Source organism: Anguilla anguilla, chromosome 12 (genome assembly GCF_013347855.1).
Source record: "Anguilla anguilla isolate fAngAng1 chromosome 12, fAngAng1.pri, whole genome shotgun sequence".
Lineage (NCBI taxonomy): Eukaryota > Metazoa > Chordata > Actinopteri > Anguilliformes > Anguillidae > Anguilla > Anguilla anguilla.
In genome coordinates, this window is record NC_049212.1 from 22,768,941 (window position 1) to 22,787,929 (window position 18,989).

Here is an 18,989-nt window from a genome sequence, read left to right on the forward strand (position 1 = left end):
TATCTGCCTCAAACGTTTACCCCTTTGTGCCTTGTTGCCATGGAGACGCTGCACCTTGCACACCCCCCCCCCCCCCCAGGAATACTGGAGCTCTGTGAGACGCAGGGCTCCTGAAGGCTCCCCGTCAGCATGGCTGTGCTCTCCCGCCTCACTCCTCCGGGCAGCACAAATCAAAACGCGGTGCGGCAGGGTGGGTGCAACCTCAAGGACGCGACTCAGGAGCCCGATATCACGCGATATTCCCTCTGGGCTCGAGGCCTGCGGAAGCACGCCCAGGGTGGGCTCGCTAACGCAGCGTTAAAGCTTCAGCCGAGTGCAAATCCATGGCATGAGCATCGACATGACGGGGGGTTAGGCCGAGTCTACATGGGCTGCAGTGAGCTGGACTCAGTCCACATAGTGTATTGAGTTATGGACTTTATCATATGGTACACCTCACCTGCCCAAGATTCAGAGACACTTAGACACATCCGTGCAGGTTACCCATGGCTTGCTTCATTTGTTCATTTATTTTTTTGTGTTACAGTCTTTGAGAAATTCTGATGTTGAAGACACACAATGTACACAATGTTGTGTCCTCTCGGAGGTACTGCATGCTGCCGGAGATAAGTAGCTTCTGTAACAGATGTCAAAAATAGACCTGACTCCAGGGAAGAGACGTGAGGTGTTTTCTATTTGAGTGCACACCTGTTAAACACAAGAGAAAGAGACAGAGAGAGAGAGTGAGAGAGATGGGCTGCTCCAAGAATTAACTAAAATGATAGAGAACTGTCATTGCCATAATATTAGTTTAAAAAGTGAAAGGATAGAACATAAAGAAAGAACAATAGAAATGAAATCACACAGGAAAAACCAACCAAAATAAGGGAGAAAAACCTTGACCCAGACCTTGTCCAAGAAGAAATATACATCATCCTAATCTGAAATTACATAGAACTGAAATTGGAATGAACCATTGTTCATTTAAAAAAATGCATTTTCGTATGGCTGGCTAGCTAATCAAGTATAAAGAGAGGGCCAACAAGCTAACTCAAGGCTGCTATGAGTGGCAATTCAAAAAGTCAACCATAGTAACAATTTTCTGAGCTATCACCATGGAAACCAGGCATCCTAATATGGGGATTAAGTGTTCCTCCATGCAAGGGTGTGCAAAGGCCAAGAAGAAACATAAACAAGTGTGATGAGGGACAACTGAAATCCTATATGTGGACATTATTAATGATGCAAACAAAAGGACAAAAAACAATGTGGTCCTGTTCGCAAACGCCAAAGCCTGGCACAGTCCAATATATGAACATTACCTTCACATTCATAGAGGGGATGAAGGAGCTGGGAGAATAATAACATGTCCAGAATGTACGCGCACAGCCACTCCGACACATCAGGGGAATCTGACTCCAGAGAGCTCACTCTGTCCAGGTTCCCTGGAGAAAACATGCCTCAGATGTGCTAATGTGTGTGTGCAAATGTGCGTGTACCCCCTATTGTGTGTGCAAATGTGTGTGTACTTCTAATGTCGTTGAGGGGGCTACAGGCCTATACAATATCTCGAGCAGTGGTAATCAACCCTTTTCCTTTTTATTTCAATCATAATTTGGTGCACCCGATTCTACTAATTAGCCGCTCAATGAGATCTCTAGCTGTTGAATCATTGGTGCTTTGTTATGGTTGGAGTGTAAACCTACGGGACGGCAGATCTCTAGAAACACGATTGGTTACCCCTGATCCAGAGTCATTTAAAAAGTCTGAATTTGATATAGTTGTTGCTTTAGCCTAGCCTAGACTAGCCTAATTTAAGCAACAGTCAGGAACACTGATCAGAAAATAATACACAGTAAAATGTCCAGTGTTGATTCCACTCTTAACAGATGACATCTATTATGTTATCTATTGTGTTGAATTAACGCTGGACATTTTACTGTATACCAATATACATTCCAACCTTTCTACTAAACAGAGTTCATTGGAAATCCCTTTATTACAAATAATAAATAAATAAAATGGCATGGCAAGTGGTTTAATCCGAGACATTATTGTACATTTAGACAGATACCGCAATTCATCTAATATAGACCTACTGTATGTTAGGGTGACCTTGCTTGGTTAAATCAAGGCTGCCCAACCCTGTTGCTTGAGAGCTGCCATCCTCTAGGTTTTCACTCTAGCCCTTATAAAGAACACCTCATTCAGCAGCTAGAAATCTTGTTGAGGTGCTAATTAGTAGAATCAAGTGTGCCAAATTAGGATTGAAATGAAAACCTACAGGATGGTGTATCTCCAGGAACAGGGTTGGCCAACCCTGGTTTAAATGCTGAAAATCAATATAGACAGACAAGAGGAATCAATCTGCTGCCACCTATCAGATTGTATGAAACCTGCCACAAAAGTGTGGACACCAAAATAATCCAACTCCCAGCATTCAAATAAATGATAGGCTGTATCACATGAACACTTACAAACATATCTATTGTGTTGTGTTATCGGAAACAATGACAGGAAAATTGTTGAGATTTTTGAGGGGCACTTTGTGTTGTCTGCCACCCTACTTTGAAACGTGCTACGACAAAAGCAGTTTTGCCACCATGGGAGAGTTCATAGGAGAAACGGATCTAAAGGAAAGATGGAGAGAAAAACACTCAAGTCATGAAAGAAAGAGGCAAAGGTATAAATAAAAGGGCAGAGCTGCTATAGAAACTCATTGTGTGACATCAAGGCAAAAATCGAAACTCCAGGTGGAGGTTGAGCTACATTCTTTGTGGATTTGTCCTTTTTCTTCTTTGAATATGAGCGACACACCATCATCTGCCGTGGCAACACATCGTAGGTGAGGTTAAAGGCAACAATATCTTGTGTAGGAGTTAAGCAGGGAAACTATGGAAAACGTGACTCCTGGTTGCATTAAAAATCGGTATTGATTAACTGATTTCTTCTAATGGTGCATTCTTTTTTCCATCAGCCTTGCTTTTTATGATTTAGGTGATGAAGTCATCTTAATTTTTGGAATGCTTTTGAACAAATGAACAACCATCACCTAATGTCCTCCACATTAAAGTGCTTTGTTTGTTCTGCGAATCCTGTTTAGAGCTGACATTTTTGAAATGCATTAGCATTTAATGCAGTGAAGTACATTGTAAGCTTTCTCTACTGACACCCTTTCCAGCCTGTCTCCCATTATGTCCTAATGGCTTGGAACCTTTGCAGCATTCCCATGGCAACCAGACCTGGCTGTGAAGACTTCACTCATAAATTTCGAGGACTTTTGCAGAATTGATTTCCATGTTAGATAACGCGCATACGAGAAGCTGAAATGACTTTCAAAGGTTATAGAGAGACACTGAGGGAGGTGGCCGATCGCAGTTGTTTGGGACTGAGCTAGACCCGTCACAAGCTTTCCGTATCTCGCTGCAATGTATCCGGCCCTCATTACTCATAAGACTGTGTATTCTGTCAAAGTATGGACATGGCTACCCTGTAAAAAAAAAACAGTGTTATCAGGAAAGTGAAAGTTAACTGAGATACCCAAGGGGTTAAATTAAATATTAATGGTATGTTTTTGACAAGCCACAGTGGTGATGATGTCAAGTGACTTGACTGCATTTAGAATTCATTTTATCTCAAGTTAAATGAATCTCATCATAAGAATACGCTGGCATTGTAAAAGTCAATCTGAGCAATCCTCAGTATATTTGACTAAAGAGGGAAAAATGAGAACGCTGAGGATTTTTCAATTATTGGAGTAGCTGTACTGGAGCATTGAAGGTAAATTAAAAGATGCTGCTCAAGGTTCTGGTTTGATTATCACCCCACAAATTTGTTTTTGTTTTAATTTTTCCCCTCACTGGCGAGACTTCATGTTACACATTCTAAGATCTCTTCCCAATTAAAGTTTTGACTTTGATGGCTTGCTTGGACAGTTTATATTCAGTTTTCTCCAAGCATGACATCATGATACAGTATAAGATGATTTTGCTTATCAATGCTCTTCATTGTGCAGGTCATTGTGGTGAAGAAACTGACAGGATCTTTACTGAAACTTTAATTCAGTCTGTCACAGTAGTGTGCCATCAGACATTTATTTAAGCTATAAATAAAAATCATAGTAACTGCAACAATAGAAAAACAGGCCCTTTTCCCACCAGAGAATATTGGAAGCAATATTTGACACTACTCAGCCAGTGACAATAATTAAAATCTAAAAATTAATCTGTTTACTGTCATTCATGATGTGAAATATTACAACAAATGGTCTGCCATTGTAACAATTATTATATTTAAATGTACAGTGTAGTATATAAAATTGTTTAATAATTTTACAATTTATATGAAATATAACTATCAACAATATAACGACTGCAACAATATAACAAAAGGTGCAACAAAGGGTGTTTTTCCTTTAGAGGAAGCATTAGCATATTTAGCAGCAGGCGGTATTTTATGCTGTTGCTAAAGTGGCAAAGCGAAGCAATTATCCATGTGTATTTGAATGTCAGCATTTTGACATTGAAAAATGTTATGTTGTGACACAGCTTTGAAGCTCTGCTCTGCTTGGAGCCCTGCTTTTATGCAATTACGGATAATTATTATGGTAGAGAAAAATCCTGTTATTATTGTGGAAAGATGTTTATCTTCACCTATACATGCCCCTTCCTCCTGCTCCTTTAGGCTCTACGGCTACAGTACCTGCCCCTCCATAGATACTGTCCTGCCTACTGCCCCCTTCATATTATGCTATAGAGGGCTGTCCTCTTTCCTCAGGGAATACTGAATGAATGCTTTGGAGAAGGCACGAATGCTTTGCCCTGCCCTTGAGGCTGGATTATGGTACTGTCACTGTGGTTCTGTGATGTGTTTGTGCATGTGATCATGTGTGTATGTCTGTGCAAGCATGCGCGTGTGTGTATTTGTGTGCGTGTGGAGGGAAGATGCCTGAGGCTGAGTCTTTGTGTTTCCCTTGCAAAACAATGGAACTCTGCATTAGATAGTGTCGGCATGTTAGGTCTGCCACTAAAGACCCTGTGATGCTGACAGTACTGGTGGACCAGTGGGCGATACCCTGGCCCAGGGTGGCTGCTGCCATGGTTGCATGCCAGAAAAGAAAAGCCTCTTTTTTCCCCTCTTGTCCAACATGTTAATAAAACAGAGAAAACAAAATGGAAAAGGCAGCCAGCCTGCCTTTTTTTTCCCACTCTCACAAAACGTTCTCACACAACATCCTGTCAAACTCATTTCCATGGTAACTCCACCCTTACATCGCTATGGCAACAGCAGGGATGAAGTTAATGGGTAGTACACTCAGACGCTGTGGGTCACCTTTCTCATCCCCTTTAGTCAGATATGACTGCATCTCCTGTTCTCCTGAGGGTGTGGAAGGCAGAACAGAGCAAAGCTTTGTACAGAGTAGTTTGCAGAGAATGCCATGTTCGCTACAACGGTTAACAAGAACTTTGTTTTCCTGGAAGTGGCCTGAAGGAAACTTCCCTGACCTCCTTCTCTGCCGCTGCACTCAGAAATACATTTGATAGTGCTGTTCTCGCACACTGTGCCTTTAGAGTATGCACTCTTTTTATAACATCCAGTTTTTCCATTGAATGCGCTTGTATTTTTAATGCAGTGGCAAGTGTGCCTGTTGTATCTCAGGATGCTCATCCTCACCGATCCTTAATAGTGACCCCTATCCCATTTACCAGTCCCATTGTGATATCACAGTAGTGGCACGCTGTTTCAGAATGGGCAGGTTTTTCTGCATAATGTTCAGAGACCACCGGCCTTAAGGAGAATAATGGTGTTGGTCTTTGAGGGGTCATGGTGAAGACATGTAACTAAAGCCCCTAGTCCCAGCTCTCGAGTAGTCACCGCTCTGATGGACAGAGGCAGCATGGGAAATCACAGGGCTGGGCGCTTTCAGTAGCCATCTCTGAAGGGTCTCTGACTGATTCATTGTAGCTGGTCTGATGCCAGGCATCACAGCCTCCCAGAACTTCATAAGTGCACCACGTCTCTCCCGGCTAGCTGTGAGTGACAGCTGTCCTCAGTTCAAATCTCTCGCTCACTCTCTGTATCACATACACACCAGGAAACATATCCTCAAATCATATCCTCTAAAAATACAGTGACTGTTTGAATCCCCTTGTGTTTTAAACTACTCTGCACTACAAGGATTAGTCTTCCTGTTTGTTTTTCTTCTCTCTACCACAGTGGTGAGATGCATGGCACATACAGTAGAAGAGACATAATGTCCCTTAATTGCAGGGTCAAAGGTTTGATACTAAATAAATTTTATGTTCAACCTAAGGTTTGCATTGACTGTACAGGAGTACTATACTGTACTGTTTTTGAATCGTGCTGAAGATATTTTACAAGATGACAGAATGATTTAGTCTTTGGTCAGGAGAAGTAATAACTGAAGCATACCTTGAGGAAAACAGCATGCATAAATTGTGTGCAAAGTGATAGAGCTTGAAAAAGGTTGCTGCTCATTTCTTCTTCCCCTCTAACTAAATGCTAATTCAGCAATTTAATGCAGGAGAGAGAGAGAGAGAGAGAGAGAGAGAGAGAGAGAGCGAGGGGCAGGGGGATGAAAAACTTAGCCATAGGCTCTCTTGTCCTGTTTCACATAAATTAATTACAGTCAAGGTTATGTAAGCTGTTTCATACTGGTAAAAAAAATTCTTACAACTTCTTGTGTTGAAGCAATTGCAGAGGTAATTCATTTTGATCAGAATGTAAATGTTTAATGTTTTAATTCATACATTCTAACAAGGCTAAAAACACCTAAGGAAGGAAACATTAAGGAAACATCCTTTGGAATGCTTTTGAATGACTGTCACCACAATAAAAGCTTAAACCCCCACAATAAAATAAACATCCATGTAGGAACGGCTGTACACAATCTGCGCCCCCCCCCCCCCCCCCCCCCACACACACACACACCTCCAACATCTCCCTGGATTGTTGATTGCATCTTGGCTAATACTGCAAATGTAAAATCAGCAGCCATCTCTGAAATGATTGCAGCAAACAGAACCTAGATTGTAATTATTGCATGAATGGATGATTCTAGCATTTCAGAAAATTGATGCTCTATTGATTGAAAGTTCTACTGCTTTTTACAATCTTTTTTTTGTTTGCATATATATAAGCTTTTACTTCTTAGAATTAGTACTCTGCTTCCAAATGCACTCTTCTAGTTTTTTGAGATAGACATGCAGACCTAGGCCCACAGGTAAACAGGCCCACCAACTATTTGTTAACATGATTTTTTACTATGTACATTTTTACATATAATATTTTCAAAAATGTTTGTTCATTACTTTTGCAACCTGGTGACATGAGGGCAATTAATCTATTGTGGTTAAAGGTCATTCTTTAGCTTCATGAAGTTTGTATCTATATACTTTGACATATTGCTGGTATCAATAGTATATATGCCAGTATTAAGCATTATTCCAGAAAATAAATTAAATATCTGCCATATTTTTAATGTGAATTGCTTGTTCATTGCCTGTAAGGCAAAAAATCAATAAAATGATAATAAATATTGCTTTCCAATAAGTTGCATGCAGTTTCCAATAAATGTGTATGCACACTAGGGACACTGTTGAGAAGTAATTTAACCCCTTATATCTAGCATGCCAGTTATGACCTAGCTGCAAAGGACAGCTTTATTAAATATGTATGATAGGACTTTTGGTTACAAGCCACTGATTTGCTATTCAAGCGAACAAAATACATTGCTTAAAGAGACTTCTTCATTTTTCTTTTCTCTCCCAGTTTGGAATTCATAATTATAATTATAATTTCCCCGTCCAATTCACAGGCCACACATTGGCAAGGTTGAACTCTGAAGTCAGTGCAGACAGACACCGTTCCTTTACGCTATCAAATACAACTGCTGAACTGCACAGTTTCTCTCCCAGGCTAGCCTGCTCTGTAACTGGTGCAGGCTCATAATCTACCTGAAGAATCCTGAGTACAAAAAGTACAAATTCAAACCGGAGGTCAAGGGGTACAGAGAGCGGGGAAAGAAAGAGAAATGCACCATATGGAAACAGGCGCTCTTTGAAAGTGGAGCGTTCTGAAATTCTCCCGCTGCCGTGACAAACACGGGTAACCTTTACCTCACCCTGGTGAAAAATACAGGGTCACAGACAGAGCTTTTGACTTAACAATGTGTTTCCTATTGCAGGTCTGCGTACTCACTAAAAAATAAAACAGTAGTTATATTGCAGATACCGCATCTCACATTGACGCGTGGTAGGCTAAAAAAAAAACGCATTTAGTCCTCCCTAAATTCATGATGTAAGCTTTTTTTTTTTTTTTTTTGCAGAGGTAATATTCCTTGAGCAATTTTGTTTACTTTATTACGATAGAATGTGGTTACACTTATGGAAGTGTATATCAGTTCAATGCAGGAGAGAGGATGTAGTTCATGGGAGGCTGCCTGCTATAGGCAACATGGCGGAATGAAACAGGTTTCGAAAAATATTGTAGTTTTGGCTCCCTGTTACTGCTTTGAAATGCAGACCTTTTTGATACCAACAACAAGGATGACAGCTCACACATGAAAAGAAGGGATGTGTCTGACTTCTCAATTATTCTAAGTGGGTTGCTTATATTGCAGTATGAAGTACTTGAATTATTTATGCCGACCTTACATTTTGCAGTGTACTAAATCACTCAAGATATTTTGAGGGTTCAGTATTTGACAATTACAGTTGTTATATTTGCTATTATATGTGCAGTAACACACACCTTGTTTAGGCTTCATGGCCTAATCAGAGCCTCTCACAAGTTAACTGCAGCCCCCATACTGCCAATGCAGGTGGCACATTGTCATTGTGGAGGATGCCTAGGAAAATATTCATTGACTGTGCATCTAATAAAAAATCTCTGATGACTCCGATCTTTACAGCATTGAGCATAACAGAAACTAACAGATGGGAAAGCAAATCAATTTAAGTTTGAAATGGAACGCAACATTTTACTCAGTTTATTCACCTTAATTTTATTAAGGGTAGTTGGCCAACAGCTCAATTCCCAGGGTCTTGACGTCTATTTTAAAACCCAATATCTCAAGTAAAATGAGAGCACACAATTTTTCACAAATTTGTAGAACCCAAATCTACTACAGACAAATGAGCATGTCAATTAAGATTTATAATAATGTATGCAAGTCTAATGATCACAATTCTACTGTATATGAATAAGCAATGGAGCCAAAGTAGCGCTATTTGCAATTCTTTCACAGCCTTTGCACTTGTATGCATTTTGAGCAACAAATCCAAGGATAGGGTCTGATTTAAAATGTGACAGTTTATTGTAATCTGCTCTGTCTCGTCTTGCTCCTGAGAGGACTCATGAAGCTATCTGTGTGTTGTTAACTTTAATACCAGTATTTGTTTGAAGCACAAGTTACCGCAGAACACAACGGAACAGTCCACAGATGGGATTAGCGCGGTACTGAGTAAGAAAGCCATCTCTGCTCCTCACTGTCTTCTGTTACAGGGAACTTCAAGGGGCCTTAATCTACCAGCTGTGCGCCAGATAGATGCCAGTTCTCTTCTAGATCTTATGTGGGATTCATGGTAGTATGTTTAATGTTCATTTAAATTTGGCAGAATGGAATTTGTTTTTTTATTTTCCAAATCTTTGCAAAAATGGGTGGCTCAAAGCAGCTTAAAAGTACAGTTTGGTGAAACTCCCTATACCCTGTTAACCCAGTTAATCACTATCCATAGTTTCTTTGTGGGAAGAGACAAAGACTAAATTTAAATAAACTCTTGTTGACGTTAAACCTTATCTGAGATTTCTCTCCTTTGAACTGAAAGTAATGAAATAGCTAGGATATTGCATTGGATCCAAGATTAGAAACAGAATTCCTGGTCCTGTCACCAAGGCTGAACATCATGCACGGTAATAGGAGTTCAGGACCTCAAGAATTCAGGAGTTGTTCACGCACTTCTGTGAGATCTGCACCCCTTTCCCAGTCAACCTAACATCAAGGGTCAGCGTGAGAGAGGGAAGGCAATCACGGTAATATCACTTCCGAAAGTTACAAGAGCAATGTAAGAAAAACACAGGACTTAACTTCATGACTGAGGGCACAGACATAGCACAGCTCAACATTTTTCTTTAAAATTTGCCATCTCCAATCCCTCCCAAATTTTAGATGTTTAATTTGCGACAACTTGCGGTTCTCCTCCAAAACATATGGTGTCAGCGAGCTGCTTCTTTTCACACTGCAGCCACAAGCTGCACACACGCAGAGTGCGGTTCAAGCCGCACACACGCAGAGTGGGGTTGGAGGAAACCCAGTCATGAACGTGCGCAGAGAGCCAACAGGAGTCGCTTGAGCAATGAACACTACTATCCAGCTCATGTGCCACAAGCGGTACATGAGCTGGGCACACACACATTCACTCACACAATCATACCTATGGAGAATTTAGAGTCCAATTAGCCTACCTGCACGTAGGAAACTGAAGTTCAGAGATCCCGGGGGAAACCACGCCACAAAGAAGGTCCAGACTCAAACACTGGGCCTTCTTGCTGCGAGGTGCCAGTGCTACCCACTGCACCACCGTGCCGCCCCAGTAGGGTGTCCAATCTTTTGGGCTGACGTGGGTGCAGGCTTTTGTTTTAGCCCAGCACTGAGACACTCAGATTCTACTTATATTACATATTAGTTACTTAGCTGAATTTCTGGCTACAACAGAAATCTGCACTCACAGCAACCCATTTCAGAGCAGATTGGACACACCTGATATCAACAGCATGTTCTGATGTGATTTATCACCTTATAACTGAACACCATTTTGCATAAGTTCTACATTCACAGGTCACCCTCTACTTACTTGCTTACAAATTATTTTACATGGTCAAGGGGCTTTTCTTTTAGTAAAGAAAATGTAAAACATTCATTGTTGAACAGTAATGATGTTGTGGATGTGGTCTAGTGATGACTGTGCAGGTCAGGCAGTCATTGCTTTAATAATGCTGTCATCCTGCTCTGTAATTTGACAAATATTGACCCCAGGAAGATTAACTGCACACTGTGTATTGCTAATGGGAATCCTAAATAAATAAATAAATAAAAGTTTTTTTAATCAAAGATGTCAGCTAAGCAACTGAGTAATGGAATAAGTATTGTTTCATAACTGTTATTTAATGTGTGTGTGTGTGTGTGTATTGTAAGAGGAAAGCAACATAACTCATTTCTTTCCAGCTACTGACAAGGAAGCTGTGTGTAGATCCTCTGTGCACAGGCCACAGAGAACTTCATGGTGTGTTTGATTGCATGGAATATGTGGATGTGACTGCATGTATCTGTGCCTCTGGAAGTGTGGATGTGTAGATTTCTAGGAAATTATCAAAAATGCACTTAGAATTTTTCAACATAGGCAGTTCAGAATTACCCTCAAGGTGTTTTGGAGAAGAAAGTATTTTAGTTGAGGACACGGGATTGAAACCTCTTGTCAGAGATCAGACATATAAAAGAGATTATTGTGAATTGTAAGGAGAGAGAAAGAGAATATCTGGCCTGGAGACATGCTTTGGGGTCAGAAGGAAGAGTTGGAACATGTGGCTATGGAGGTGGCAGTTTAACACAGCTTCAGAGTTGCCTTTTGCAGCTCAGTTAAGTCTCACAACATTTGAATCTGTGCATTCAAAGCCTGTGCAGCCTCTGCAGAAAACATGTTAATCTGATACTGTGCAACATTCAGACAAAGCTGATACAGAAATTATCATTGTTGTGGAGTTGGGGTGGAGTGGAATGGGGGTAAGGGCAGTGATATGAACAGTTTGTTACGGTCACATCACAAGAACATGCTGTGTTGGGAGCATGGATAGGCATGGTGAAGATTCTGGGCTATTGAACACAACACTGCACCAACAATCAGTGCTGTAGCCACCCACAAGCCTGTGTTTAGCAGTTGTCTTTTTCAAATCCATTATTTCTCTTTACCTCGCTAATGATTTTTCACAAAAAATATGAAATTAACACATTGAACTTGCAATAGCAACTTGCACATGAACTGTCAAGTGACCTGACATATGGATGACATATAGTGTACAATTACATAATTAAATCAGAGTAATAATGAAATATGAGCAGTGATGACATACAATGTCTTCTAAAAGTTTTGTCCTGTTGCACCATTGTGATGGGGTGAAATATTTTCCCCTTCACTAATGCAATATATTCAACACAATTATGATGCAAAAAAATAATATTATTCAATGAAAGATTTACATTTTCTCATTAACAGAAAAAATCATATGACCTATGGCAGCAATTACAGTTCAGATTCTTCTCTGCTATGTATACGAATTTCACATTTGGATTTTGGAATTTTTTGCTCATTCCTCCATAGAAATTTGCTGCAACTCTGTTGATAGACATGAATTTCCAGGTCATAACACAGATTTAATGGGATTTAAGTCTGGGCTTTGGTTAGACCATTCCAGAATTCTGACCTTCTTGTTTTTAAACCGTTCCTTTGTAGTTTAGGCCATGGGCTTTGAGCCATTGTCCTGTTGGAACATGAACCTTTGCCCTAAATGACAGATCCCTTGCAGACTGAAACAGGTTCTCAAGGATGTGCCTGTATATTGTTCCATCAATGTTGATGTCAGCAAGCTTTCCAGTCCCTCCTGCTGAAAAGCGACCCATTAGCATGATGCTGCCATAACCATGCTGGATGGAAGGGATAGTGTTACCTGGGTGATGAGCTGTGTTTGATTTGTGCCAAACATAACACATTGCTTTCAGTCAAAAGAGCTCAACTTCAGTCTCATCAGACCACAAAATCTTCCTCCAGAATGTCTCAGGGGTCTGTCAAATGGCTTCTGGAAAACTCCAGGCATGAGTTAATGTTGGTCTTTCTCAGAAGGGGCTTCTGTCTAGCCACTGTCCCAAAGAGGCCAAATCTGTGAAGTGCTGAAGAGATTGTTGACCTCTGGACAGTTTCTCCCATTTCACCCTCTTAGTCACTTCACTGACAATTGCCCTTCTTGTCTTTTTGCTCAGTTTGGTAGGAAGGTCTGATATTGGTAGGAAGGTCTGATATTGGAGGTGCCTGGGTTTTGGCATATTTTTCCAGTTTTGTCACAATGGATTTAAGGACGGTACTCACTTTGTCAATATTTTAATGATATTTTATAATCTATAAAGTTGCACAGGCAGTGAGAGTGTATACATTTCATTACAATCACTTGGCATATGCTCTTATCCAGAGCGAGGTATAGTAGTGGAGAACATCATTGTTACTCTTAGGAATAGAAAAAAATCAATATCATCAAGAATGCACAGAGGTGCATTTATAATCAATAAGTGAAACATAACCTACCAAACAAAGTGTAACTGATCTAACCTGCTGTTTCAATTGTTCGACCTCACATAGTCAGTGATATTACGCAATCATGCAACTGAACACAGGAGGACTAGAAATCAACATAGGTGGACCTTGTTAATATGCACTCTCAAGAAAAGGGAATACACCTGACTTCTATTTTGGCTGATAATACAAAGGGGGTGAATTTTTGTCATTTTCAGGATTTTATTTTTAATATATTTATGAAGACCCTAAATGCATTATTTCATTTTAACATTTTATAAATTTGGGATAAAAATAAATTAAAGTTAATGAGAAATAATCAATAGTGGTAAAAACTTTACGAAGGCACTGCATTGTAGTAAACCATTTATTGTTCTTAATGGCAGCATCCCGTCAAGACGACGAACTAAACTGTCACAGCTGTTTGCCATCTGACCTAGAAAACGCACCCGGCTACGACATTGATCAGCCTCAAGCCAGTGGTTTCTAGGGAGGTGTATCCTCGTGTGCGCGTATCTGTCCGAATGTCTGAGAGATGCTGTAGCCTATTAGTATCTCCTCGACTGCACAGCCAATCCACTCCTACTACCAAAAGCGAGTAAGAAATAGAGAGAGAGAGAGAGAGAGAGATAGAGAGATAGAGAGAGAGAGAGAGAGACACACACCCATCCATTCGCATAGAAAACAAAACCCACTCATTGCCCTGTCACATTCAACACTTGACACGCTTCGGAACAGACTCCAACTTGCGGCCCCGCGGATGAGGCTGAACTCTTTCGGAACCGGCTTCTAAGAGGCATCATGAGACATGGGCCAGGCTTGTGGACATTCTTTTCTGTGCCGTAGCCACCAATACCAACCAGCAACATCAGAGATGTAAGTGTCCCCGTGGCAGTTTACGATGGACCATCGTGCTTTAATGTAGCCCATAATTATATACTGTTAAGAAGGCTGTAGTAATGCGTACAGTCTCTGCGTGTTTACGTTCGTTAAGTATGGGCTACATTCGTCGCGCATTTGTTGCGATTGCAAAATTCTGATTGTGGGATAAAGACTGATAGCAATTAAAATGTTTCGTGTTCGCTTCTGGCTAGCTAAATTGAATAGCTAAGAATTGTGAAGGACAACAAACATCCTAATATGCAATGCAATATGCTCGTCAAATGTTCTGATACAGACTATAACAAAGTTTTTAAAGTGACAGATCACGATCTGCTTTCAATTTAGACGGTAAATATCACTGCTTTATCTCCGTAGCGTTGCAGGCTTTGAAGCCGGTCATTACCACAGCGATGTCTCTCAACCAGTAGGCTAACTTCAAAAGCTCTACTCTTGTTGACAAGCGCCACGTGATTTCTATAATGGTCAGAAATGTGCCTGCCATTTAGGTTACTCATTTAAAATGATTTTAAATGGTTGCCTTGTTAAATGAATGTTTTTCAACTTACAATAACTTGTCTTGGAACAGCTGAATGAACATAAACTGTCCTAAGCTTAACACAACTGCATGGCCATGTAAAGGCAACGTTTATTTGATAGCACCACTTGCACTTACTACAGACATGGTAGCAATGACCTTAAGTTATATACAATTTACCGACCATACTGTCAATAACTATAGACAGCATGCTTTGTGGAATGCAAACTGAATGCAGTCTGTGAATTGTACATTGGACTCACAGGGCCTCACTGAACCTCAGGTTTAAACCCCTAGACCAGAGAACTGAATTACAACTGGAACAGCTAATCCGTATTTCACATTTGGATTACTGTTCCAGTTTAATGTAGTTCTGTGGTCTGGGTTTACACCTGAGGTTTAATCTCCAGTTAAGCACACTGAAATTGACCCCTAGTGTCTAATAAATCACTTGTCAATATGTGGGGGAAGGTATCAGAAAAACATACAATTGCGCTGCCTCTTTCACTCATAGTATAGTATAGGCTAATTATTAGTGTTAACGTAAATTTGTTTTAATGACACTGAGTCGATTAGGAGAATGGACACTGTTAGAGTTGATTTTACACTGAACATTTTGCTGTGCAGTGCCCATGTGTCCTGTTTACATGTACATAGTTTGAGGACTGTGCTGCCTTATCTGCGGTGAGAATCTACAAATTATAAGTGTCAATCAGGGACAATCAAAGATATCCTTCCCAGTTTCAGTTTGCACCCTCTAAACCCTGTCCCTATGAGATTATGCTTTATTGAGGAGTGTAGGGGAGAGGGACAATACTGCCTAAATGAGTCAGTGAGAGACCTCCAGCCCACATGTCTATCAGTGGTTGGTAATATTGCATTTCGCTCCAAGTGTCACTCAGAGCAGCACGACTGAATCCTCATAACCACCCTCTGTGATGAGGGGCCTTCAGCTGAGATGATTTCATTGGCCTGCTATTATTATCATCATATGTTTTTGTTAGAGAAGGTCATCGTCTATCCCACCAATCACTATGAAACTCGGCTTTCATTTTGTTGTATACATTTTTGTGTGTGCATTGAGCTCTGAGTATTTGCTAAAATCAACTCACCCTGGAATTTCTGTTATTCAGGAGTATCACAGTGGAATTATGGGTAGAGTATTTGACATGTTTCTGGAGATAGAAATGGTCTTTTCTTGAACAAGGCACTAAATTAAGCTGTTTTTGCAGATAGTCAAAATATTCAGCTTGAGTATATGCAAAATATTAGCTAGAGCATAAATGGTAACAAAGGCTGTTACCAATCAATAATGTCAAGTAGTGATGTGCAGTGCTACCATTATCTATTACAAAAATACCAGCATACTGCTCAGTGCCTAACCTTCCATGCTGCTGGTCTGTCGTAAATAATTAAAATGTCCTGGAGAATGTAATATGATTCAAATTTTCCCATTGCTGGTGTAAAACTTTCCTCCGTGTAACTCCATGATTCACTAACAGGAGACAAACACATTGGGTGGTGACAGAGGAGGTCCACCTTCACAGTGCGGTTCTTTCCTGAGATAAATGCGTTTCCAAGGGGAAGCACATTTTAATGGACACACACTTGGGTGCATCCACCTATTCAGCCTAAGCTCAGCCATTGTGCTTAAATTGCAGTCACAGCCAATTGACCGTGCATAAAGGCCTTTCCCTGGAGACCCTCCTCAAGGTAGCTGCTTCTTTGACCATGAGGGGCAGTGACAGAATGTTCCTTTCTTCAAATCTTCCTTTGACTTTGAGCATGCAAGCTGATCTCAGTTAAGTTACAGTAAGCCTTAATTTGGATGCTGTGTCTTCCCCAGGGTGGAGATACTCATGCAATAGACCTCTTTGATCCAGTGCAGAGAAGCAATGGATTAGCCAATCTGACAGCACACCTGGTCTCTTCCACATAGGGGCAAACTGTTGAAAAAAGGGAAAGAGGGAAAGGAGGTGGTGAGGGCTGTACTCTCATGATCACACATGATCACAACCCCCAACCCTGGCTTACCTAAACTTGTTTTCCTAAACTGGTGTTAAATATACTAGGTAGGGCATATACTGTTTTTGGATTGAAGTAAAGCATACAGAAATTGTCTAAACATGTTAGCTAAAGTGCTGTGGTTGAAAAAAATGCATTTTTAGAGTACCTTGATTTCTGCATATATAGAACCTGGTGAACATTCTTGTTGAGAAAAGTTGGTGAAACACCATCTTGGCATTCAGATGACAACCCGTTTTCTACCCACATAGGATGTAGCCAAGCTATATCTGGATAGCTTGGCTAAATCTGAGCTGTATTGGGGTTAACTTTGGGGTTAAAATTGTGGTGTGTGTATGTCAAAACATCTCTAACCCAAGATTTCCACTCCTCTAGTATCGATTCTGGCTTTTGCTCACTGGGAGGTTAGGCCTACACAAGATAAGGTGTAGGCTATGTGTGTGTGTGTGTGTGTGTGTGTGGTTTTCTATCTTCTTTATTAGAATGAAGCGTGGGCAGGTTTATGGACCAGTGGTGAATACTTTGAATCTCTGGTTTCGATTAGGCAGTAATATCAGTGTTCATCACAATTACGTAGAGGGAAATTCTATTACATTGCATTATCCATTTTCTTAACAGACATTGGTAACCAGGGAAACTTGCATAGTCCTCATTTTGTGGTACCTTGCTTGCTCACAGACGCAATGGGCATTTCCCAGATGCCAATCAAACCTGCAACACATACGTTATTAGAACAGCCTCCATTTACTATGCCTATTTGGTTCAGTAGCCTCCTATTTCTTGGTGAAATTGAGTAGATGAAGCTTTTTTCTGAAGGCAAGTTTATGATTCCTGCGCTGTTGGGATGTTACTGTGTCCCAGAGATTTGCTGGATTGTGCCTGTGTGAATATTAGCCTGAGCCTATATTTGCATTTGATAGCAATGGAGTTTTGGTATTGATGTGTGACTCATATATTTGGTCACCGGCTTTGTGATGATGGAGATAGATATGGGGACAGACACGGCTTCTCTGCCCTTTGTCCTCCACATTTGATATCAGCAGGCATGGCATTTAAAGGACATGCTTTGTCATGCTGGTATTCCGAACATCTTTTTGAATGTCCATCAGAACCTTTGGCCTCGGAGTTGATGCAAGTAAGATTTGGATGACGCATTTTTACTGCTGGAAGGTGATGGTGTGAGTGTGTTTTTCTTCAGCTTTGCTTATTCCGGCCTTCTGAAATGAGATTGGCTTGAGTGCTGTAGTCTCTCCTGCCGCACTGATAAATCAATACATATGCACAAGTGTGGTCACAAACTCTGCATAGGATCTTTTTCATGCAACCATGTGATTCAGCAAAAACAAACATTTTGCAAGAATATTCATGCCTTCACAAACATTTCATGCTGTGCGCAGGGACATTTCCAAATCCATTTTCCAAGTCAGTATTGACATTGCGATTTCTTCCATTAATCCAAGAGAAAGCTGGCAAGCCCATGCCATTCTACACATCATACACACTCGTCCTCTGCCCCTGCTTTTCACCCAGCTGGCCCCCTGTTGTGCATGCGCAGTCATAGTGCTGGAGCTGTATGCTGATTTTCTTTTGTGCAGGCAACCTGTGGGCACCAGGCGCACAATGAGACACAGCCATCCTGCTGATTGGCTCCCTCCCTCCTTGGGTGATATGATGGTGAATTATGGGCCGCCCCAGTCATCGCTGCTAATACAGTGTCTTCACAGGATAAGACGCTGATCAGCCCCCAAGTTAGCTGCCTTAAGAAATGAAAGGACAGTGGGTAGTAGATTGAGCATGTCACTTTTGGATTTAACTTTTTTTACACAGTAAATATATGGTTGTTTTACAGAAAGGAAATAAACATTGAAACACTGCCAAAGTGACAGTTCATTTTTATGTATCTTATTTAACCAGGTGAAATAATATACCTAAAGAAATGCACATAAATCATTTAACATAACTTACCTTGTCACCAAATGACAGAATAAATAATAGGTTATTCCTTCGTACAACGTACGGTAGTACAAATCCAAATCAATGATTTGAACTATTAGGCTACATATCACAGCATGATTAGTTATCAATTTATTCTTATTGAACAAATTGAACAAATGTTTTCTTGGGTATGAGTTAAAGAAAGATTTACAATGCCTTGCGGCATATTTTGTGCCAGAATATGTTTTCGTAGTTTGTATTAAAATGCACTATGC

The 18,989-nt window shown here is 40.6% G+C and overlaps 1 protein-coding gene across 1 annotated transcript in view; it reads left to right on the top strand.

Annotated features, from left to right (window-relative positions):
* The first annotated feature begins 13,818 nt into the window (after nt 1–13,818).
* LOC118209630 (cGMP-dependent 3',5'-cyclic phosphodiesterase) overlaps nt 13,819–18,989 on the top strand; it is a 168,408-nt gene continuing 163,237 nt past the window's right edge. The window contains exon 1 of the mRNA XM_035385146.1: nt 13,819–14,213. Within this exon, the coding sequence (XP_035241037.1) occupies nt 14,146–14,213 (68 nt within the window). The 5' untranslated portion in view covers nt 13,819–14,145. The remainder of the gene's footprint in view (nt 14,214–18,989) is intronic.